This window comes from Rhopalosiphum maidis, chromosome 1 (assembly GCF_003676215.2).
Source record: "Rhopalosiphum maidis isolate BTI-1 chromosome 1, ASM367621v3, whole genome shotgun sequence".
Classification (NCBI taxonomy): Eukaryota; Metazoa; Arthropoda; class Insecta; order Hemiptera; family Aphididae; genus Rhopalosiphum; species Rhopalosiphum maidis.
The window spans coordinates 5,273,534-5,300,781 of record NC_040877.1 but is presented as its reverse complement, the minus strand read 5'-3'; the positions used below and the strand labels follow the sequence as shown (position 1 = coordinate 5,300,781).

Below are 27,248 nucleotides of genomic sequence, written 5' to 3'. Positions count from 1 at the left end.
TAATCTTTGCTAATTTAGAGTAATTTATAACGTAATGGATAAAAAGTTCAGTAGAATTCCACAAACTATAATTTAATGAAATTTAACACGTCTTAGATTCTAGGCGGAGCAATGAATATATTGATTTTATAATAATGTGTGGTTTTTTTTTTTTACACTAAACATAGGAAAAAAATGTCTGTTCTTCAACTTTGATAGTGGTTTTTGATAGTAAATTAAATCTAATTGCTATATTATAAAAGTAAAAAAAAAAAATGTCTTATATTTTTCAATATAATATAAATATATCAATATTTTTCAATACAAAGTTTTTCATAAATGTTTCATAATTAAATAACTTTATTATGTAATAATAATATACGTAAAAGCAGGAACAATACTGTAGGATATTTGTGTGTTACTGATATAGTGATATGTATTTTCTACTTTTAATAATAATTAAAAGTAATATTGATGATTGGAATATTTTTTAACAGCTAAGTACTATTAATAAAATAATCGTATTTATTTTTATCACTTGATATACCTATTTGTTTAACTACGACACTACGTCCCAATGCTTTTTGATATTAATTTATTGTTTATAAACATTGAAATCACACATGTGTTTTTGGTAACAATTTTAAAAGTTAAATAATTATGTTGTGATACTTCTGTCAAATAAGTCAAGGATTTAGGTCAAAAACACATAAACAATAACTAATTTGATTATAATATATTAACCTAATCACTTAACCCGCAGACTGCAGTCCGGTAGTAATTTTATTTATGCAATTCAGCTGACCTAAAAATATTAATGCGGTGCACAAGTTTACCAAGCCGCACGCAGCGTACTTTATGATGAATTCCAAATTACCTTTGGTTGGCGGATCCCCCTCCTGGGTATCTCGTTGGACTGGTGCCCGGAACGGCAGTCGTTGTTGTGGTATCGCAGTGTATGCACGGTATATAACGTGGTTCGGTTATAACGCGTATGTTTGGTCTGACATTAAAATAAAGGATACAGCGCTGTGTTTAAACCGTAATACGGACGTAGGTATGTGAAAATTACAGCGCTTAGTTATCACTCATGGAAGTCACCGCGAAATACGTATTGTCGTTTTTGTTCAAACCGTATTTCGGAAAGGATCGCGGGCGACTGTCCGGCGTCGCGTTCGCACTGCACACGACTGCACGACAACGATAGGTTGCAAGCTACGACGCAACATGCCGCCATCACCAACATAATAATAGTAATAATAAAACCGCAGTGCATACTACGTCATGATTTCATGACGTTAAATATCGTATTCTGTGATGTATATCCGTGTGCAGTGACGTCTGGAATTCAAAACGGCGACGATACAATAATAATATTATTGTTATTGTTACGCACCCACAACAACATTTTGTTTGCAATTATTTTTAGGGTTGTTTTATTACGCGTGTAGGCGGGGGTGAAAGGAGTTGTTCGAAGATATTGTTAAATGCACAAGGTCATAACAGAATCGCTACTCGAAATTCGGTTCCCTCGCGCGCCGACGGTTATAGGCACTTCTACAACCTGATTTTTCCGTTTTTTCGAATTCACGTTCGCAGTCAAGGTTACAGCAGGTAGACACGATAATTATATACTGAATACACGGCGCACGATAAAACCGCAACGAGTGTGTATACATTACGCGCCGCTCCTCAGTGATATTTTATAAAAAAAATAAAACCGTCCAAACGTACGACGATACAGATACGACTGACGATCGCGCGATCATAAAATTGTCCGCAACCGTTCGTTCGAGAAACGAAAAGATGAGGAATCGCCGGCACGGTGTGACGTTTAAAATCTGTGAGTACACAGTACACAGTAATATAATGTAAAGTGTATTGTGCTCACAATACTGTGAGACTTGTAGTTTACGATAATTTTATTTTTGGACGCGGCGAGTCGCGTCCGAGCTGCAGTCGGGAAAGGACGTTAAATTATTATTATTATTATTATTATTATTTCATAATAAGTGCCCAAAACAGTTATTTATCGAATTTTATTATCGGCTCGCTGGTAGAGTGGTTGGTCGTCTGTTCGCGTGCGAGTCCGCACCACGGCAGTGGTGACTTTATGAGGAAGGGGACGACATACGGCTACGGTGGCGCACACGATGTCATGCCGTCGCCGCCACAGTCGTATATATATTATGTATATATATACATCATTCCGTGCGCTCTAAAATAAAAACAAATGTTGCGCGATATTACGCCACACCGAATGCCGACTTTAGTCAAGATACACGCCGACATCGTTTCCAACCAGAAATCCCACACCGACCACTATAAACTCGTCCGCGTTCATCAATACGGCGGTCCTGTATAGCATGTGCGTCCGTATGCGTTTTTCTAACATAATATACCGTAATTACTAATTATAATACACATAATAATATCGCATCGTACTCGATAACGATAACGTCATAATCATAATATCATCGTAAATACGAGTGCTTTCGTACTGTACTTAATAAAAAATAAATACCACTACAACACTGTCTGACATAATTGTCACAGTATTATTGCTACGCGAGCGCATACAATATAAAACATTTATAATATATATATATAAATATATATATGTTATTTATGTGTATAGGTACCTCCTAGTGCGAAGCCTAAAATATGCAGTAAGAATGTTGCGATGATTACGTTTTACAAGATCCGAGACGTATTATATAGGTTAGTACAAATATATTGTAATATTTTGGAAACTATAAGCTAGACCCCGACTTTTCAGGTACTATGTATTTGAAAAATAGCCAAGCGCCGATTTTAACATTATATAAAGTTGCTGTTTTTTATTTTTAATGGACATTGAGAACCTAACCCTAAATCCGATAAACAAGATTCACATTATTCTTTAAAAGTATTATATGTTGTTTGACATTATTGTTTTATTAAAATAATATGTGTAATGAGACAAAGGTTTGAAAATAAGCATGAAAAATGTATTTAATTATTTTAATAGAATAGGATATGCGTTGTATTCAACATATTCATTAAAAAAATGTCAGCACGCTACTTGTTTTTCCTCTCTTTAGCTCACGTGCAACAAAACGCAATAATGTAAAATCATTTTTATATTTTTGAATAATATAAGAGTAAAATAATCCATCACGAACGTTGTAGAGACTAATAAAACAACTTAGTATTAATTTTAAAGTCGAATATAAAGTCAAGTAAAAAAAATATATTATTCTATATAATTGTTGTAGTATAAATGATTTTACTCAAAAATCGTGAAAAACTATTTTACGTAAATGTGTTTTTGTCTATGTCACGCGTGTGTCTGAGATACAAAACAAACATTGCACTAAAATCATCTCAATATTTTGATATTTTTTATGCATTTTCAGCTCACTTAATAAAAACACTTTTTAATTTTTTATTAAAATATTTAATTTTCTGATTGCTGAATTACATATAAAATTTAATGGTTCACTAAAACTTAATTAGTTACTACATTTTGCCCAAGAGACCATTAGCTCACTATTGATTCATTAAATGTTACGTGTTTGTTTATGTAGCCCAGTATTATAGGATTTGGTTTGTATTTCTTATAATTATTGGATGACCGAAAAAGTATATAATATAGGATGAGTTCGTAAAAAGACTTATAAAAATAATTGGAGTCTATATTAATATTGTCCTTTTTATTTTACCCTCATCATCTGCCCTGTCGAGTTTAATTTACTTATATTTAGGTGGATATAACCTAACCTTTACTGCACACCCCATTTCTAAGGCAGCGGAGCTGCGAACTATTACTAGACCGAAAGGTTAAAAAAATGTACGCGTAAATTTTTCGACATAAGTGTTATATTAAATATATCTACTAGATAAAATCATCGTATAAATTAGCAAACGTCTATACAATCATTATTTTCCTTCGCCGCCGTTATTAATCACGTTTTTCTATAAATAGGTACAATCATAATATTATATAATTGCCGTGCCTATAAAATAGCAATATTTTATTCAGTTTTATATTATCGAACGCCCTTGCAATCGGTTCATTATGGCATCATCATAGGTGTCTTAGAGGAAATTGTATACACAGTATAACATCATAGACACAAAATGTTACGTAATAACGGCGGCCATGCGAATACAAAAACTATGTTTATATTCTACATTGGCGTGCGTCCATCACTACCTATATGTACGATAATAATAATAATATGCGTTGATCTTTCGTCCTTTAATGAAACTTAGTGATCTGAAATTGGTTATAAATATTATAATTGACCGATATCACTACCTATGAGGTAAACAGTCACACGCAATTATTTTCAAACTGTCGAGTTAAGTTTTTTTTATTTTACAAATATTTACGTATATTTTCACGTATCTATCGTAATCGTCGAAATTGTTTTGCGTGCGAGTATAATAAAACCAAGGTAATGTATACTATAAGAAAGCTGCGTATAATTACTTAGTGATAATAACGGGCTTGTAAATATTACAAAACTATATTGTACTTCCTACGATAAACGTAGTTTTTATTATAAAATAAATTATTTCTATCAATAGGTAGGTACGTAGGTACATTTCAAAGCATCGTATTCCATTCCCGTCAGCGTGGGAATATATATTAATATAATGTCATAAAAACTTGTTATGCGTTTTCTTTTCGTCTACATAGTATCTTATATACGTACGTTATTTATCTAAAAATTCCGGAAATAAACAGAACAGTTTTATAAAGTTTTGATAAATTAATTATTTTCAATCATAATTTAAAATATAAAGTAATATATTTTATTAGTAATAAATTCATATAATTATATGGTTTAGAATTTTAAATACAGTTATAATTAGAACAAACATCAATATTTATGTTTACTTATGTATATATATATATGTGTGTGTGTGTATTAAACCATAATATTTTATTTAATAATTATTATTTGTTTTATAATATATTAGGTAATAAGTTATTGCTCTTGAAATCTTCTGAAAACTTGTATATTTATTTAAAAATCATTGGATAAATATTGCTCTTTGAGCATTTTTATAAGTCCTACACAAATTTTTAAAATATTTTAAATACTTATAGTGACGCAATGCATGTATTGATTTTACAATATGTGTGTATACGTGTGTCTGCTTTGCCTTTTGAATTACTAAAATCGCTTCAATCTTCAATAACGAAGATAGTTTCTAATAGCAAATCATATTTATAGTTATTGTTCAAAACATCAAAATTAAAAAACACTGCGTACTTTTTTAATAATCGGGAAATATAAATAAATAAACCAGAAATCTTTATGCAATATCAGCATTCAGAATACTACAAAAAAAAAATCGATTTTGTTCTTTTGTTGTACCTAATATAAAACGAAAAAACCATTTCAGACATAATATGATTTTCAAAATATTTTGACTTTTTTTGAACAATGTATAAATGATTGAAATTTTAAGCTTTTTTTTATAAAGGTAGATATTGATAAACATTTTTTTAAATAAAAAAACCTAATGTAATACAAGATCCTTCATAATTATATAAGTTGTTCTTATAATAACTAAAATATATCAAAAACACCTACTTAAAAATTATGTTGACATTTCAAGTTTGTTATAGATATTAACAAAACTGGATATTTAAATAAAAAATAATGTTTTTTTGTTATTTTGTTATTACTCAAAGATATTATTCTTAGGGACTTAACAGTTTTCGCTATTACGTAAATTATTATTAACTTTATACAATGATATTTTTCAAATATTTAAACTAATTTCAAGTGAAGTTCCTACATATTTACCACCAACATATTCATGGCATTAAATTATATTTGATATACCATATGTTAATAATTATATAGACAAAATATATTTATATATATTTTTTTTTGTTCTTAGTAAATAATGTTAAAATAATATTTTAAGCAACTTTATTTTGTATAGATCAATACTATTTTACATGTTTATATCTAATATTGTGAATTTCCGCAATTGGTGAATGTTAAAAAATTAAGATACTATAGACATTTATGTTGGCATTTACATGAAGATTTTTGTCAATTTTGACATACACAACGTAATTTTGATTAATTTTGAAAAAGATACGTATTCGGACAAATTATTTTAGTACTATAGTAGGATATATAATATAAGATAAAAACAACAGATGTTTAATTAAATCAACGAAATATTATTAAATAATATTACATATATTTGTATTTATTGTTATTTAAATTATGATTATTATACTATACAAAAAATTATTATTTTTAAAAAAACGGGGAAAATTATTCTACTCATTTCAATATGACAATAAACTGTAATGACATTGTGTACTACATAAAATGCCAACATTTCTACAACCATACTTTTTTGTGGTGTACTTTGTTTTACAATTAGATCACGTATACCCTTGTCCACCAATTGATGAATTTTATGTAGAATCTTATTGCCTCAAGGAAATTTGTTGATCCCTTTGTACATCAGTAATTGATAATAAAATTTGTCTAAACACTGAAAACTAGTTTCTAGTGTATAATCGATTGGGTTAGGTATATAGGCGCAAATAGAGGGGACAATGATAAAAGTATCCATTATAGACCTGATCTATAGCCTTCCCCCCAAATTTCAAACACTATTTGCGCTTATGGTTAGGTATACAATAAAGTATATAACTATTTTGAATGACAATATCATACTAAATGATTTACGGAGGTTATCCAGTTATAATGAGAGTATTTGGGTAAGGTATAGTAAAACATTTTATCGAAATTATCAACTTGTACAATACCTTATTCTGCATAGGTACTTGATAGTACATGATACTGTATTATTGTTATAACTCTTTCGTTATCCCTAAATTAGATTAGATTAAATAATATCGGCTTTACCAACATTCACCAATATCTCTATATAAATGTCAAAATTTGATAGTGAATATTTACTTATAGTACAAATATTTAATCAGTATGCCAACATTCACCAATTACTTTAGTGTACAACGATATTAACCGGTGATTGTCAGCATTCACCAATTGCGGACATTTACGCAGTAACATTATATCTATAAGAAGAAAATAAATATGAAAAAAAGTAATATAAATTTTAAAAACTGACTTATAAAAGAACAAAATCATACTTACCCAATAAATCAAAATTTATAAATATTAAAAGTTTTAAAATTGAATTCATTAATACCGGACTGTGTTTATGAATTTTCATAATTTAATTAATAAACAATTTTAATCCACACTTCCGTAAGATCAAAAGAAGTTAAAGCAGAGTTTTTATAATGAAATAATATAAAATGTAATACATACCTTTAGTCAATATTGTGTTTTCAAATAATAAATTAAATTTATAACTTCACTATTAAAAAATAACTATTTATTTAAGAATTGTTAAAAATATAAATATAAATAATAGCTGTACGTTTAGCTAGTATAACTGATACTGCTAATATGCGGGTAATATCTAGTTTAAGTACCGCGGCTACGTTATAATTTTATCTTATAAAACATAAACAAAACTTACGTAGTATCCAATTATTGACACTTACGATATTAAAAATTATATTAATGTGTATGATAACAGAGTTCAAAATCTATGGCATCTATTAATTAGAAACATTTTTATTTTATTTTTGAGCTATATTTGTTGTATGTAATTATTTTCAAAGGTTATATTTATTATATAACTAGTTAGTATTTATTATAATACCTCTAATAAGGTATGATAAATTTTGTTATTTGTTTAGTTATTGAACTTTAGTTTTCATATTATATAATATTTACCAAGAAATTTTAAATAGAGATGGTAATTTGTTATTTAAATATTTTTTTATTTTTTTTATATATAGCCACAAGTATTTATTAGCTTTGTAGTTATAATGTCTTTCAATGTCGAAGTATTTAGTTTTACAATAGTTGCATAGATTTTTGTAAATGCACATTTTTACTTTAAAAATGTTCTAATAAAACCAATTTGATTTGATTCCAGCATTTTGTACCAAGTCTACCATAAAAGTTAGTAAAATATTAACTCATATCTATACTCTATATGCATTATTAACACTACTAAAACTACTGACTATCATATAGTAAGTTTTGAGTATCTTTTTATCGATAACGGCAATTGTGCATAATTTAATAATCTTTTATGTTAATAAAAGAAAAATTTCTATGTTTTTGTGTGTATCGGCCAAGTCTATCAAAATTATGGTTCTGAAATGTAGTACATACGTTATCCTATACCCAAGGGAAGATGTGCATCCTAAAGTAAATTTTTTAAATTTTAAAGAGGAGCGGCTGGCTCATACAGAGATTTGTTGACTCAAAAAACATTTTTTTGTTTTAATAGAGTTATCAATGATTACGGAAAATAAACTAATTACTATAATTGGATATAATTTTAAGCTTGTATTTTATATTTGATCGAAACAATTCAAATAACTGTGTTACATTTAACAAATATTCTATTGGCATTTATAATTTGTAACAGGCAACGTCGTGCAAGATCAGCTAGTTATACTAATATAATATAATTATTCAGGTATACACTCTACACTCCTATTCCTATTGCTTATTAATTTAGTGGATTTTGAATGAAAAAAGTTTTAATCTAAAACAATCTCCAAAAACCTTAGCATATTAAGTTGTAGGTATATAATTTATAAAATTGATATTTGAACAATAATATTCTATATGAAGTGTTTTATTTTTCTTAATTTATACTGACACGATTTGTATGGGCTTATTTATAGAATTCGATATAAGTTTTAAATACATACATATATGCTTCGTATAGACACTTTCGTGGCCCGTTAAAATACCATCCACGTTTTTGGTAAGATACTAAAAATTTAACTTCCTTCCTCTTTTACGTATTTTATATTATAATACGTGTATATAAACTGTTTATGTGATCTTTAAAAATAGACTTTCATATACAGTAGTAGTGCATGTAGTTCACAGTCTAGCGGTGAAGTCATTAAAGTAAATTATATTAAAAACGATTAAAATTATATTTTTCATTCTATTAATTAGTCATTACACGTTACATCATTTTTACATAACGATATTACTTAATGTTATTATTTATATTTCATACATTTTTCCGTAAAATTTCACTTCGAAATTCCAATATAGATACTTCCTAGTATAGTTAATCGTATAAAAATGAATTTATAATATTGAAATAATGATGTACAATGAAAATTAGTTTCCACACATAAAATACTAAAACACATAACACTATAACAATAAGTGTATTTAGATGGAATATTTACAATTTGTTGAGTATTAACAAAATTTAAGTATTATTTAATTAATTACAAGTATCTCTTTTGTTTATTATTGTATATATTTGCTTATTTACAACTTTGAAACGTTTTTTATGTACGAGTATTTTAAAACTTTAATATTTTTAGTACGTTTTCCATGTATAATCAAATTTATATTTTCAAGTAAACATCTTGAAAATTTAATACAAGGCTCATCATAAGTTGTTTATTTACCTATTTAAGAATTACAAAAATACATAATTATAATATTTTTAATGAGCATTTAAATTAAAATTTTTATAAAATTTACCTGCAAAATTATAAAAATTAATATATTAATTGATAATTAAAAATTCATATCTATGATTTAATAAAATATTAAGTTTCATATACATTTTCCTTACAAGAATAATGAAAAAAAATTAGTAATATTACAGAAATATTTTTTTTAAGCTTAAATTTTTTTGAAATTGGATATTCAAACGTAAAAAAACGATTTTTTATCACATGATTCTAATTTTTAAATTATAAATAATTGCAATTTAAAAATTATTAATCTTAAAACTTTAAATGTTTCCTATACTTAAATTATAATTTTCCATACTTAATTACAACAATAACATATTTACACAAATAAGCATTTGTATTAATAAGCAAATTTTCAAGTATTTATTTAAAGTGTTAATAAAAAAATTGACCGGTTAAAAAGATCGTAAGTTTAATAAATGATCACACATATGTTTTCTTATTGTAATTTAAAAATATTAAAAGTACAAAACACGACATTTTTTGTTATAAGCATTTAAAGTTTAAATTTAAACAAAATTCGTCATTCTTATCGTCATAAAAAAATCAGATAAATATATAGGTATGCACTAATTTGTTATTAACATTTTAATTTACAATTTTAATAACGTTGGGTATTCAAACGAATACTTTAAATTTTTTATTGTAATTCAAAAATTATTAACCGTTATACGGACTTGAAACTTTTTGCCACTAAATATATTATTATTTTCTAAACTCAGAACAAATGTTAAAATATTATGACTAATTCTAAGCTATTTATAACATGAACTTATTCACCTCAATTTTAAGGCTATTAACCAATATGTTATCAATTATCATAGTTAATAATAATTATAAAATAATTCAGTAATAATATATTTATAATATAATTCGAATTTTTTAGTAATTTTGATTATTATGTAAACTTGTGTTATTGATGAATTAAATATTATATACGAAAAATAAAATATCGTAGGCTGAAATGCACGCCGTCTCCGGCTAGATTATACGTACAATCATTGATTATAAATACTAGTATTTATAATTAATGGTACAATCTATTTTATTAATTATTATTTATCATAATTTTGATAATTGCTATGAAAATTATTAATATGGCAATTAATTAAAATGCATCATAAAATCAAAAACCTAAACCTCTAAAAACTTTAGAAGAGAAGATATTAATTGATTAACCCGTAAAAACTAAAAGTCTATACATTATGTAATTAAATTAAAATATGTTCCAAAGGCTTATGTTCAATAATCAATCATTAATAAAATAAAATTAAAATAATATCTAAACTAGATTCCTATCTAGGTAAATATATGCATAATTAGTAATAGTTACCAATTATCCTGTATTATGTCTATTATATAAACAATAATAAATAAGGTACTCTTGATAAAACAATTATATAACAGACATTAATAAAAGATTATTATATAATAATATATTAATTTATTTGAAATTATTTCTATATGATATGAGATGCTCATATTATCTAGAACAATATGCAAATAATAATATAATTACTACTATAATAACATTATAACAATAATAACAACTTGTAAACTATATAATAAATTAATAATTACTATTCAAAATGGAGTTTTTAGGTAGACAGCAATACCCATTACATATTTTGTTGAAATACTTATTAATAGTTTTTACATAATTCTCAGAAATTATAAAATATCTAATTTTACTATTTGTTTTCATTATTGGAGCTTAAGTTTTTTTTTTTTAACTTTTTGAATAGTAACATTTTTAATTTCATATTTCAAAGCAAAGTATTTTTTTAATAATTTCAAAGTATTTGGAATACATTTTTTTTTTAAATAATTAAATTAAAAAAAAAAAAAACAGGTAAGTCGTTCAGTTATAACTGCAGAGGTCGAGTGTACTTCATAATTGAGTAGGCCATTGTAATGATTGTGTAAAATTGTAATTCCATGATAAATCATTGTATATACGACGATAAACGATTCTGATCGGTAATGGGCTGTCAGTCTATTTTTTCTAATTGATAATTTATTATAATATATATTTATTGCTATATTAGAAAATATTGTTTTTCTATTAATAATACTGCAATAGGTTGAACTTATTTTTTCAAAAAAATAATTGTCTATGTTATATAAAAATTATATTTCATCTATTATAGTTAACTGTTATTAATTGAGTCAATACCGATGTCCGATGTACCATAGGATAATGTAATAAATAGCTAAATAGGTCCATGGTATAAATAGCTTTAAATTGACCTAAATATTTTTTTGAATAAATTGTGTAAAGTAAATAGTAATAAGCATTATAGCGAAAAGTTTGAAGTCCCTACAAATAATATTTTTTGAATTGCGATAAAATAACTAAAATCGTTATTTATTAATTTTCAAAATTTTAAGTAATGTAATAAAACAAAATTGTGTCAGAATACATTTTCTGTATTTTTAAATTAGTATAAGATCAACTCATAAGGAGCGTTATTGTATTAAATTTGCTTGCTTTTTACTTATAAACACAAATGTTATTATGTATAACTTGAAAAAAATAAAAACATTTAATATCTATAAATAACACGAAATAACCCAATTTTACCGCGACGAAGATTAATGTTATTTTACTACTCTTAAAAGTAAAATTGTTCAATAAAAATATCATTGTAAATAAAATAAATAGGTATATTCATCATTCGACTCAGAATTGAATTTCGAATCAATGATTAATTAGTTATAAGTAGATATTTTAAGCTTATATGAGCGAATAGTGGAGTGCCGCAAAAAAACATAGTAAAACGTATGAGGCAATATAGATAAATAATAAAAAAAACATTAATACAGCGCATTTCATGTTTAAAATAAAGCAATTAAAATATATATTTTACGTTTTCGATAATTAATTCTTAATAAATATAACAATAATTAGAACTTAATTAATGCAATAATAGTGTCGATAGTGACAAACATAGTGGGTACTTTCTAGTAGGTATATTATTTTAATCAATACATTATAACAACGAGTTATATCGTCTTCGAAATCTTGTATCGAAATAAATTGTCATCCAATTTATCACGACACATGGCAACCGTTACAGTTTTCAGAAAAACAGCGGTTCGAAAACTATATTACACTCGTATCGAAGAAAATATAATATGGTTTTCGGACCATTGTTTTTTTAACGGTTACTGAGTGCCTAGATGAACTATATAAGTTACACATGTTAATTTACTAAGTTAAATAGGTTAAGTACAGTAATTAAAATTGTTTCTTGTTACGTCGAAGTACAACCTTGGTTTTTATTTATTACTGCACAGTATTAAATAATATAAACGCATTATACGTATTTGCATATTTTTATTTTATTTATATATTATATTACATACTCATATACGTATCATATAAATTAATATTATATTATATAAGTTATTATATTTTTTAGAACTTTATAATTAATAATAGTTTATGATGTTATGCGTTGACTGATTTAAATGTAAACGCATGAAACATAGTAGATGACATGTACAAAAAACTTAAAAACATAAGAAATTTATAATTTATAAATATTAAAAATATAATGTGTATTCTTATCATCATATATACTGTATAGACTTTATTATATAGCTTACAAACATTTTGGCGAATATAAAGTTGAAGGTTAAAAAAAACAGTGGAGGTTAAGATATTATTATAAATAAATAATATTATTATATAATATTCGATAATATCAATATAATAGGCACCTTTTGACTTTTATACGGCCAATACTGAATTATATGTGAGAACCCACTGTATCTTGTATTGCATACGGTAATTTAATTAGTAGCTATAATAATAACTATATTTTAAAAAAAATCAATTATTTTTAACCTATGTTTCTTTTATTTTACTTTTATGCACATATTTATTTTATAATAAAAAAAAAAAAAATTAGTACAACAATTATAATCTATTTCAAATAATATTTCAATAAATTATTATTTTACACATAATAAGCAATTTTCTGTGGAACTGAAATTGATCCTTTTATCTCAAAATTAAATTTTATTTGACGATTATTTATGAACTATGCGTGATGAAATAAAAAACCACGTGTTTTTAACAATTTTTATGATTTAGCAACAATTATGATTTGAAATCAGAATCTTCACGATTCTTGTGATTTACCATAAATCATAGTAACTATCATAGAACTGTAACCTTTAAAAACCATCAGTGCCATAAATATCCTGTTTTTAACGGTCTTACTATTTTTTACTAATAATTAAATTTATATAATTTTTCAAGCAATAATATACTCGTATTATATAATGTATATAAATTAGTTTTTCTTGAATATAAAATTGACACAAAATGCACAATGCATTAAAATAACGTACGTGATTATAAAGTGTAAAACCAAAAATATTCAATTTAACGATATTCGAGAGAGAGAAATTTTATACTATATGTGTATAGCATTTTTTAAATAATATTATTATTTGATTTTGATTTCAATGGTTGACGATTTTGTAATACAAAAATAATTTAAACTTATAATTACCTAGGTACCTATATTATTATAATGGTAGTTTTTAATATTATAATACATAATAATAGTATATTTTAATTCTTATATTGATACATATAAATTAACTGATATTATGATTAATATATGTTTTTACGTACTTGTTTCAGTTTTACCAAACATCTATACTGAAAATGTTAACTTACATAGACGTGCATCTTATATATACCCTGCCAGTCATCGCAGTGTTAGCGTCGATAACATGGCCGTTTATAAGTCGCTTAGAACTGTTCAAAATTGCATTCGTCTGTACGATGGCGTTTGTTTATACGACACCGTGGGACAACTATATAATCTTCCACAACGCCTGGATGTACAAACCCAAAAACATTTTAGCTGTTATAGGATATGTGCCCGTTGAAGAGTACATGTTTTTCGTTATACAAACTGTTATGACATCACTGTGGGCATTGGTTTGCACAAGATGGTCTCCGGCTTGTTTCAATTTCAATTTCAATAAGACAAGCTACATACTGATCCGTTGGATACCGATATTAGTTTTAGCGCTGACGGCAATTCAAGGCTACAACATAGCCGTACCGGGCAAAGACACGTTCTATTTGGGTTGCATCCTTTGGTGGTCGTGCCCTGTCATAATATTCTTATGGTACGGTGCCGGTAATTACTTCGTCAAAAAGTCAACGTCGACAGCGATCGCGATTATAGTTCCGACTTTGTACCTGTGCTGGGTCGACCGCATAGCACTCAAAGACGACGTATGGCACATTAACGAAAAAACCTCGTTGAACATATTCGTCGCCGATGATTTGCCGTTCGAAGAATGCTTGTTCTTTCTAATCACCAACGTGATAATCGTCCTGGGCAGCATGGCTTTTGACAAGTCCTACGGGCTTGCGGACACGTACACGTTCGACTATCCACTCCGTTACGGTACAAGTTGGAAATACAATAATCAGCAAATGCGAGCTTTTGTGACGGCCGAATGCGACATGTCTCCAAGCCCAGTCAATGACATCAGACATTGTTTAAACGTACTCAAAATAGCTTCTAAATCGTTCAACGTGGCCAGTCTCGTTTTTCCAGCAGGTAAAATATTCATTATATTATTGTGTACATAAATATTATGAATAGAAGATGATCCAACTGCTGCAGGCATTTTCTTATTTTTAAGTCATCGAGTTATTATTGTGTTTATATATCCAAAGTAGACGATACGATATAGATATGGATCTATGTATAATGTATAATACATATTATTTATATAGGTTCCATATACATTTCAATTCAAATCGCTCTAAAAACGTTGTCGATATCGAAACTGCAGAGCTGATTCCCAAATACGATGTAATTATATATCACATAAAAAATGATATACTGTATTGCAAAAGATGTATATGATGTAACGTATATATGATATAGGTATTGCAGTTATATTTTCATACCATTTTATTAGCTGGTTCATTTTTAATGGTGGATCAAAAATTTCTGACAGGTATATAGATTATCTTTTCACGAAAAATCGACCTTAACTTTATATATACCTAATTTATATACCCTATATATATATAATATTTAATGTTGACGGGAATACTGCAGCAGTAATGCATGTATTCGACTATTACGTGAATAAGTTTGATCACGATGCGCTTATTATTACATTCACAAAACTCATAAACACGTATAATATGGTTAATCTGCCTTAACAATTTTTGAACACTAATATATTGTTTTTCAAAGATCATAAAATATAAAATATATCTGACTTACAAAGAAGAAATTTATTTTTAAACTGTAAATTTTAGTGGTAAATCAAATGAGGTTTTCATTTTTCATCTTATTTGTTTTCCTTTACTTTTTGTGGTGCATGTAAAAATAATTATATTAAATTCTGAAGATTCTAAATACTTCCTTCAATTTTTAAAACGGCCCATCAAAAATATTAATTTGTGATCCTAACCTTACACTGTATTTCTTGCAGGAGTACGTTTGCATTTGATCATATTATATGCATTTTGTCGGGTAACAGATGACATGATCGATAGCGAGCCGAATGTTGGGGTGAAAAAGCAGAAACTGATGCTGATTGAAAGGTTCATCGATGAAATTTTTGCGGATAGAAGTGCGGACTACGATGTGAAGACGTCAACATCGCGGAAACCAGAAGTAGACTGGCAACGGTACCGCCAAGAACTAACCGACGAGGAGCTGTCGTGCTTTCGGGCCATATCACGGATATCGTTTTATCTACCCCGAAAACCGTTTTATGAGCTGATCGACGGCTACCGATGGGACGTGAATGGTAAAATGGTTCAAAACGAAACCGACCTGCTGTTGTACTCCAGCTACGTAGCCGGCAGTGTGGGGACGCTGTGTGTGTACGTGATGATGTACAAGTGTGGTGTAAATATCGACGACGACGCAAGGCATGATTTCGTTATCAAAAAAGCACAACAGATGGGACAGGTGAGAGTGTACATTGTGTATAATATAATATAAAGGATAATTTTTCAACATGCACACCCCAATTTTTTTTTATTTGAATTGAGCAATACTTTTGTCGGGCTCAAAAAATTTAACTACGCTATTTACACATATTTAAACCACATGACACACTTGACACAAAGTGTATCTATATAATATGTGATAACGTGTTAGGTGTTAGGATAGGTGTACGAATAAGATAAGACAATAGGACATGGTGAGAACATTTTTGAGATAGGGAAGCTTGAAAACAATTTTTAATATATTATAAATACATAGCTTATCGTGGATATTATATCAACTTCAATTAAAACTAATACATATATAATATATATTATATATACAAAATATAATATAACAGTAATACAGTATAGTTAAAACGTAACTATTTTTTTATTTTCATAAAAATAAAGATAAAATAATTTTATTATATTACGGTGAACGCGAATTGTTTTACACCTATTCGTGCCTATATGTTTATGTTATATTGTACAATAAATAATATATATATATATATGATGTAGCGTTACTTAAGCACCAGCGCGTTGATATTCCACAAGCATACAATTCTTTCTAGAATTTTTTTTCATCCGTCCGTCGTCATGTTTTATATGTACCACAGGTGCTGCAGATCGTCAACATCTCCCGGGACATCGTTACCGACAGCGAGACGCTGGGCCGATGCTACGTGCCCGCCGAGTACATGGACGACGCGGCCGCGGACGTGAACACCCTGTGCACCGACAGGAACCCGTGGACGCTCGGTTCCGAGAAGCTGAAAACGTACGCCACGCGCATGATCAGCCTGGCCAACCAATACCAGCTGGAGTCGCTGGAGGGCATCCGGTACCTGCCGTACGAGGTGCGCGGCCCCGTGCTGGTGGCCACCGACATTTACCGTGGCGTGGCGTGCGCGGTGGAGGCCAGCCCGACGTACCCGCGGAGGGCGTCGCTGGACAAGTGGGACAAGATCCTCATCGGCGTCAATTCGCTGTACGTCAAGAGTCTCAAATACTTTTTCCAAGCCGACCGCTGCAAACAATGTTGACGTGATGTCGACGGGCCACCGCGAAAATTGCATTACCACGGCGGCGGCCTTGGAATGAGCGTGCTGCACTCGTGATGCATTATTCCCTCAGTCCGCTGGAACACGTGTTAACCACGGTTTCAGAATAATATGTATGCTAACATTTTTATTTCTTTTAACATTTATTTGCGGTGGATTTAAAAAAAAAAACAAAAAAAATCCACTTCCATTACGTTTAGTTATTAGGTATTCTTTATTGTCCTATTCGTTATAACTGGGACCAAATATTACACTTTTATAAGATGTTTAATAACGTATAATGGCAGACAACAGATGTCGAACGAATAGTGTTTACATATACATAACCATTTAAAACTTAGATGAGTTTAAATAATATGACAAAGGGCGGTACTTAGAGAGTGTTATAGTGCCCTATTCTGCAACTTGTCAAAATTGTAAAATGTGCTTAATTATAAAATGAAAAAAAATACTAGTTTACAATATTCATTATTTATACATTAAGTGGTTTTTTAAATGAACAGATCTGTTCGCAACTAAAAATTTAATAAATCATTAAGATATAAAATAGTAATATATAAGATGATTTTTTTTGTTCTAACCGCAAAGTTATATATACAAATGAATACAGTTAAATAACATTATCTCAAAAGATGACTTGAAAAGTGAGTGTATACCACTGTTCAATGGATTACATGTGTACGTAGCATTAATGCATTATAAACCGATAAATTCATTCGTTATAATTTATCTGGATATGATAATTTATATCAAAATCTATGACATTATATTATATATTATACTTTATATTTTACACGAATATTCATAATATACAGACCAAACCTACTTAAACTATAAGAATAGTTATAAACACCGTTAGAAATGTATTTACATGCTATTATATAATAATATAGTAACTATAAAGTACATAAATATTTGTAATTTTGCAATATGACGTGCTTAATATACATATATTATAATATGCTTAAATAAGAAATGATAATAATTCAAGTTCATTACAATAATACAACTTCTGCATGTATGTTATATTTTATACTTATGTATATATTATTTATTATATTTTATTATGTACTTACACAAGAGAAAACACATTTCCAGTCTTAGGTTTAATATAATGTGTACAATGTATCTATACACCGCAATTACTTTTATAATTTTTTTTTTTACTCGATGTAATTTTTATATTACTGTAACTGTCTTGTTTCTCTTGCGACTATTGTAATATATCATTTATTATGTGCTATTCAGGTATTGTGTTTATAATACGTCGTTTATAATCTGCAGTAATTAAAAATACTTAAAGAATAAAGATTTTCTATTTTAGATTCTGAGAGAAATTATTAATATTAATGTATTTATATTACAATGATAAAGTGTGTGTGCGTGTGTTTACACATTACAGTACACATTTTAAAATAGAAAAAAAAATCATCGATCCACAGCTATTAAAGGTGATTTATCACAGTAATTTTTATCTGGTTAATACTTATTGAGGGAGGAAGTGTCGAAAATTCTTAGAGATATTTATTAAATAATAAAAAAGTATTAACTTAAAAGTTAATAACAATAATAAAAATATATTTATTATAATAATTAAATATTAATAATATTATTAAAATGCTTTATGTTTTTGATAAAAACGAATTTAATCTACCGTATTTACTATTAGTAAAATAAATTACTAATAGCAATAAAAGTATTAAATAAAGTATGCTTAAATAGTAATATAAGCTGGCCACCTTTATTCAATATTATGGGTTTAGGACAAATCACCGTGGCCGATTCGGCATGAGCAATATCGCGGAACGAGGTTATATTTTGGCGTGAAGTTTTAAATTTTAAAACTTGTTGCCTTTTCATGACAGGTCCACGTAGCAACAGACAATGCATTGGGTGCATGGTCATACAGTTTGGTATTTATTAGGGCTTGGATACCTTTTAATAGATACAGTATTTACTTGTCGGATGTTCTATTTTTTTTTTTATCCATTTCTATTGTCAAAGAAATATCGAAAACTCTAGGTCAAATTTTTTTAACTAACCCAAAAATAAATTTGTTGATTTTCTACAATTTTATACTTTAAAAGGGTCCATGAACCAGAAAAAGTTAAAAACCTAAATTCTATGTAAAGCAATTAAAATAAATCAATAAAAGATAAAACAGTAAGTCGATTTATAATCCAACAGATTGTCACTTGACACAAGTTGTTATTACGTAACTGGTATTTGAATTTCGTGTTCGTCCAAATAAAATATCCAATTTACAAACAAATTGTGGTTCTGAAATTGTTGTGTAAGATGGTTTTATGTTGTATGTACATTGTACATATTTGACTAATTTAATTTTAATCGCTGTTCATTTAAAAAAAAAAAAAACAAAACTGTTGAACCTAACCGTACCAAATACATGGTATAATGAACATGATGATGGTAGACTGGTAGGTACATCACAAATTCACAACTTCAGTTTTAATTATATTTTATACATAGAATCATGCTAATAATAATAATAATAATAATAACTAATTAATAATAGGTACAAATGTACAATAGGAACAATAGGTAAAACTATTAAAACTGGTAATGATAATTAATCAATATTAATAATAATAAAAAAATATATATATTTTTGGTTTATTTTACACTTGATTATATTTTCCGGTGATTGTTTTTTTTTTATATTTTGTATTCCATGCAGAAGCCAGTTGCTTGATAGGATTATTTTCTCCGTTGATCTTTTATCATTCGATTAACTTTAACACAGTGATCGACATTTCGACAAATAATTCAACAATTTTATTTTTTTAAATGTTTCGTCATGATTTTATACAATGCAGTTAAATCGTATTTTTTCAATATTCCTTCAGTAATGATTTTCCCTATTCCCAAAAAATAAGCCAATATGATGTTTTTTCATTGCCTTAGAAAAAAAATACTAAAAGAGTTATACCTATTAACCTAACGAAAAGCTTATATTTAGTTTAAAAATTATTGAAGTAGCAAATAATATACGAAACACTAATATAACGGAAAACATAATATTACCGATATCAGGATTCAGGATACCTTATAACCACGCATGTCGGCATGGGGGGAGGTCATTTCATAATAGGATAGTACGACTTAAACCAATTTACGGATTTGAAGAACTTTGTAAAAATTAATAATAATGATAGACCTTACAATTGTTTTAAGTCTGGAGTTAATGGAGAATTTATTTTGATTTTTTGAACACATGTTTATCATCACTCACATTTTGCATAGTTGCAAAATGAAAATGTTGATTAAACTGTGTCATCAAATTTGGAATAGAGTTTTATAATATTATAATATTATAATTTTTATACCTTTTTAAAACAAATTCATATTGGCAGTAACTCTTTTGTACAGATTACAATTTCGAATGAAAATAAACATAAATAAAATATGTTATTTATTTATCTGATTTATATGAAAAAGCAAAACGTAGAACAGATATAGCTCAAGAATAATACGGTGTATCTTAAGTAGAAAATAAAGAAACACGTAAAATAAGAGCTAAAATAGTTGAACGTTCACTTTCACTTTCTCCTAAGAAATATAATTAAAAAGAAAAACATTTTTTAACACCTCCTTAAGTATTTAATTAGTTTAGTAAAATACTACAAAATATATAGTATAAATTTATTTATTTCAATTTAACTTTCAGAAAATAAAAATGTAAATTCTTGCTATTGTAATTATGAAGATTATTTAAGTATGAACTCATTTGACGATAATGACAAAATCCCAGATTTTACTGTAAAATGTAAGTATATGCATATATTTATGTATATATATATATATATATATATATATATATATTAATTAGGTAATTTTATTATAGTTAGATTTAACTGCTTCTAATGCTATACATACACACCGATTTATTGGTACTATTTAAAAATAATATTACTACCTCGAATTTTAATCAACACTGTTGGATCGAATCTGAATTGATTATTCAGGATCTCTGTTTTTAAGATTACCTCTCAAGTTTCATTAATTAAAAAAATAAGTAAGTAATTATGACCTCTCTACTGTACAGTAGGTGTCTAACCTAACCTTGTCATTGAGTCACATGTTACTTTGATAGATATGTTAAAATATTAACTTCAAACGCATTTTTTAATTGCGATAAGTTCCTTATTTTAAATTTTCAAGATTTTTTGGGCTATATAATTTTTTTTATCAACATTTCACAAAAAAAACTGTCCTTTATGACGACAATCGAGACTCGACACCAACTATACAGCAGTGCAATTTTTTTCGTTCTAGACCAGAAAACTAAGTTTTAAAAATTAAATTTAAATTGGTAATATGTTTTTAATTTTTAAAATAAATTCACTGTAATTTAAGGCATACTTACCTCGTTTTTTTAGATCGTCTTAGTGAAAATGTCCCGGTGATCAATTTTTTAGACAATGGTTTCCGATTTAGAATATTTTTTATTTGCCATTGTATTTACATACTGTAAAGTGACCGTATAAATATAAGAAAGTGATAAATTTAACGAAAAAATAAGTAACATAGAATCACAACTGATATGGTCACGATTAGTGTAACGTCACATACGTTATTAATCCTCATCAAAATTTTATTTTGGATCAAAAAAAAAAAATACCCATTTAAATGTGTATAAAATAAAATATGTCTGTAAATTACAGTCTTTTAAAACAGCTAACTGTGTTAAATCTATTCACAAAAGAAAAATGCAAAAGAAAAAAATGCTCTAAACTATTTTAAATTAATTTAATAATTTATTTTGTACACATTTTAAATAGGCATCTCAGTTTGTTTGGATCCAAATGATCCATTTAATAAAATGTATAAGATTTGTTAACGTACATGACGTAAGTACTAATCCATACAGAAGTAATGGTTATTTACCATAGAGTTAAATTTAACTTTATGATAATTTGAATATTACAATAGTTATAGTAATAACATTGACTATAAATACTATTACTAATACTAGTATTTATATAATCAATGGTAATAATTATAATTTTTATTTTTATATAAATTCCTGGAACTACAGCTATTAGTGATATCATATTGTTACTATTTACTTCCGCTATCCTAATTTATAATAATTAATAACTAATTATTAAGAAGTACTAAGTAGGATGTGTAGATTTATAACACAATTTTTTTGGTATAGTCATAATTAGTGCTACGCATGCACTAAAAAAACCTTAAAAATATGCATGCATTTATGCCATAAAGAACCACTAACTATGTTATTAAAATATGCAGTAAAAATAAATAAAAATCATGGTATTGAATAAAATATGTTTATATTATTTTCTAGAAAATATTTGTAAGATGTTCAAAATTATTTTTGCTCTAGCTCACTCGGTGCACTTGCCGAACGCGCAGACCTCAACTCGGAGGCAGCTCGTGGCAACATGGAGCTGACCGACATCAATAACGCACCGCCCAAGCGTAGTTTCACCGTAGTTTTCCCGGCTTCAGACGAACTAGGGCCACAAGAGGCTTGAGAAGTCGCTAACGACATGCATCTCAACGCGCTCAAGGTTTCTTCCATGCACTATCCACTCAGTCACAGCCCTCACAACCACTAACCAGCCGCCTGTCACTTGATGTCCCGCAACTACGTTCACAAACACGCAACAACAACGTCGCCGCTATCAACTGGTGTTATTATCACGACTATTAAACACGAAAGTGCCGCAAGACTCGCACTTAAAACCTATTTTTACTTTTACGCGTTACCCCAACCCCTCACAAACAGAAAACAATCACTTTTTTACATATTTTTTTTTTTATACGTTATTTGTTATTTTATTTTTACAGATATTGTGTTGGTCAAAAAAAATCAATAAGCTCTTTACATAATTTCACGAAAATTATGAGGCGCGAATATTATTTAAAACCAATCACAATTTGCAGAGAATTATGACTAGTCAAAGACCTTGCGTGTCGGTTACAACGATAGGTTGAAATAAAAAAAATCAATAAGTTTATGTTATATGAATATTTGTGGAAGTGGGGTAGAAATGAAGAACTGAAAATTCAAATAATATCAAGTATTATAGGTATTATACAATTATAATATGTACACAACAATAAAGTTATAATATTATTAAATATAATTTTTACAATGATGTGATTTTTGTGTGTATATACACTATAAATTATGAATAAAATTCAATTTCCAGGATGGTTTTGGATAGCTGATTGAAAGTGGTTTGTACTTTAAAGAGGTCAAAATTAAAAATTCCTAGTACTTTTTTTTTATACTTCGGGAAAAACAAAAAATTATGGGAAAATGTGAATTTTTAGGTTAAACCTAAAATTATTTCTATATCTTGTAATGATTTAAAAATGAATACCCACAAAATCATTTCACCAAGCATTTATATTAACATTTTCAATAAATGGTATAATTATAAAAATATTTTGACTTTTTTGAGCTATTTACAAACAGTTCAAATTTTCGATGTTTTTGTTTTATACATAAATTTCAATAAAAAATGTATAAATGAGTAAAAACTAGCAATGCTTGAAAATTTAATAAAAAGTTTATTTATTCTTTTATAAGCATTTTAATTTAAGATGTTGACAACATATATGAAAATTTAACACAAGATTCTTCTACTTAAATTATAAAATCTAATAAATACCTATACAAATAAGGAAATTATTTTTTATATTACATATAGAAATGGGATAGTTGTATTAATTCCATACTATGTTCTCAAATATTATAATTGAAGTGAACTGCATTTGTCGGTTAAATTAACTTAAATAGAGCATTGATCTAATTTTAATATTTTGAGTTTTGACTATTTGGAATAACTCATTAAAATTATTATTTTGGGAATCCAGGTTATTGTTCTATTGTAAACTGTTAATTCCAATTTCCAAGAGTTATTTTTAGATATTTGGACTGTCAGAATTATCTCCTTTTACAATAAATGATTTAAATATTTTTCACGTTTTGTTTTATCAATAGGCAAGTATATAATGCGACTTTTAAACATGTAATTAAAACAAAAATATAAACTATAAACATAGAAAATATTTATGTTATGATATATCATAAATAATGTACATTAAGCTAAATACATTTTTTTTTGTTTAGAAAACATTGTTTTCCCGAGTAATCATATACATATTATTATTTCTTGATCTTATAAGCACGTATGAATATATACAATATGCACCTATAATGCCTATACGATACGCCGTGCAATATTTCAAAGTACAAAATATAATTGAATAATGAATACAGACATCAGGTTTTATTTTTTATTAAATTGTATCATTGATTTATAATACTAGTATTTATAATCAATGGTTATATTAGGAATTCATTGTAATTCGCTCATTTTGGTGTATTATTAAATATTGGTTAAACCATAGTAGGTATTTAAAATGAGATTCTACGCATAACTAAAATTTATATGAGTATGGAATATTTTTAACGGTAAATGATATTCATAAAAATGATTTAAGTGTTATGAATCTCAATAGTAATGACTAAAGACTATATTGGAAGTAAATGACAGTAGTAATTAGTGGTACTCATCACACGTATATGTAACTGCACGTGTAATTTGTATAGTTTTTACTCGTTTATACGTGGATTGGTGGTTACACTAAAGTTTTACGTATCACGTGTATTATTGTACGTGTATAAGTTGTTGTTTTTTTAAGTACACATGTAAATGTGTCATTAATTAAAGATTTATATATTTTTATAAAGTAATAAGTATATAAATATTAAAATTAATAATCTATTTAGTTCTGAAATTTTAAAAATAATTTATAATTTATATTTTTATTGTTACAATAATTTAATTTCAGATTTTAAAATGTTAAATAATCGTTTTTTAGACGAAATTAGTTTGTCAATTAATTTAGTCTAATGGTCTAATCAGTAATCGGACAAGTATTTAGCAATCAAATAATATACCTATTTTTACCGTCAATGATGTAAGTTACTAAATTAAGTAATAACGTAATTGTCTAGCCAATATCATAAGTTCCTAACTTTAGTAGACGATATCGTCAATGCCTAGGCCCTAAGCATTAACTGACAACTTAGCCAATGTTGTGAAAATCAAATTTTTTGTTAACACATTTCAACAATGACTAGGACTTTATTTTAATGATATTGATAATTTTGATTAGTGAAATATTAATTGGTTCAAAATGGTAATAATAATATAATATAAAATAAATTATACATAATTTATAATTATTTATTTTCATTTCAATGAATTGCGAAACTTTAAATTATTAGTTCACCTTGTTATACAAATACTCGTACTTCTAATATATCTTTGTGAATTTGTGATCCTGCGATTCTATAGCCTAACGAACGATAACTTCTTTTTATTCGACAGTCGCGATTGTCTTTTCATAGTCTAATATATTTTCAGAAGATGGAACCAATAATCATCTAGTAAACCTATGTTTTAGCATTCTTTACTCAGTACTTAGTACCTACATAATAAATTTAATACTATTATTTATTAATTTTAACAATTAATTTTTATTGTACTTACATCATTTAATACTTATACATATCAACTTTGTATGCAACAATAACCGCCAAAAGGTTAAATGGTGAGCCATGTACTCTATCCACGTCGTTGTCAGGTATAGATACTCTTACAGTAATTCATAATAAAAGTTCTGTCAACTTATTATTGGAATACTTCATCATTTTTTAGTGCCTGCTTTTGAAGATTAGTCTAATTTAATAAACAAATACCTAATTGATTTAACATTTTTATCAACTATGTCTGAAACAGCCCGGAATTATCGTCATTACCTAAAAAAATATTTCTAAATGCACCATTGCCTGAAAATTATGATCATTAACGTTATTTCCTTAATTTACGTCTTTACCGGAAACATATACACTAAATACATGAACTTTGTGTACACGTGCATTTTAAGAACACGTCTAAAATTGTTAACTCTAGTAGAAATGTATAAGTTTAAGACTCAAAGGCTACAACTTTGATAAATAAAATAATAGAAAAAAGCTTATTTCTTATTAAATAAATGTCCGAAAAAATAAAAATATCAAATAGATGTCCGTAACAGTTATTTTTTAAATAACTAAGGTGTTAACATTGAATGTTTAAAATTAAAATAATTAATTCTTCTGTAATTTAACAACAAATTTTAAACACTTCTAAAATACATTTTTACCAACACTTTTTAAAATTATAATTATCATATTGTTAGTAAGTTAACAAAATTTGTTACATTTAATACCTATATTAAATCATATATCTATAACTTATATTTAAGCAAGTTTCAGGACTTGAGGTATCAGAATTCCTTTTCTTACTCAGAGCTCTAAAAATAAAATCATGGATTTTAACTTTTAATTATTAGATTGTAGAAAAAATAAATATATAATATAATAATTACAATATAGTATTTTATAATAATATCACTTCATTTAATGTTTTATTTTTCACTCAAACATAAATAAAATTTATTAACTTTTAAATACAAAATATAAAAAAAGTGCTCATAAGTGTTAAAATAACATAATAATTATAATAATTAATTTTCTTAATGTATACAACAACCGAAATTGGGACGGCAT

The 27,248-nt window shown here is 27.0% G+C and overlaps 2 protein-coding genes across 10 annotated transcripts in view; one reads left to right on the top strand and one right to left on the bottom strand.

Moving 5' to 3' along the window:
- Positions 1-1,166, bottom strand: part of LOC113549968 (phytoene desaturase-like) — a 36,015-nt gene extending 34,849 nt beyond the window's left edge. For all 3 annotated transcript variants that reach the window (XM_026951519.1, XM_026951520.1, XM_026951521.1), the window contains exon 1: positions 857-1,166. The gene's annotated coding sequence lies outside the window, so the exon portion shown is untranslated. The remainder of the gene's footprint in view (positions 1-856) is intronic.
- Positions 1,167-1,583: 417 nt separating this feature from the next.
- LOC113549964 (bifunctional lycopene cyclase/phytoene synthase-like) lies at positions 1,584-18,872 on the top strand. 7 transcript variants are annotated; one of them, XM_026951507.1, is made up of 5 exons: positions 1,584-1,822; positions 2,618-2,700; positions 14,232-15,168; positions 16,061-16,545; positions 17,186-17,611. In XM_026951507.1, exons 3-5 carry the CDS (start codon positions 14,256-14,258, stop codon positions 17,609-17,611), a joined length of 1,824 nt encoding a protein of 607 aa, XP_026807308.1. In that variant the 5' UTR covers positions 1,584-1,822; positions 2,618-2,700; positions 14,232-14,255. The 7 variants fall into 7 exon arrangements, with proteins under 7 accessions (XP_026807308.1, XP_026807311.1, XP_026807312.1 ...); XM_026951508.1 differs by lacking the exon at positions 1,584-1,822 and adding an exon at positions 1,848-2,347; XM_026951510.1 differs by lacking the exon at positions 2,618-2,700.
- The last annotated feature ends 8,376 nt before the right edge of the window (positions 18,873-27,248 follow it).

What these genes read in the sequence shown, in the direction of transcription:
- LOC113549964 (XM_026951512.1), top strand. Translation starts at nt 14,256, where the DNA reads ATGTTAACTTACATAGACGTGCATCTTATATATACCCTGCCAGTCATC. An exon ending in CAGTCTCGTTTTTCCAGCAG is followed by an intron (nt 15,169 to 16,060) that starts GTAAAATATTCA and finishes TATTTCTTGCAG; the next exon opens with GAGTACGTTTGCATTTGATC. An exon ending in AAGCACAACAGATGGGACAG is followed by an intron (nt 16,546 to 17,185) that starts GTGAGAGTGTAC and finishes TATGTACCACAG; the next exon opens with GTGCTGCAGATCGTCAACAT.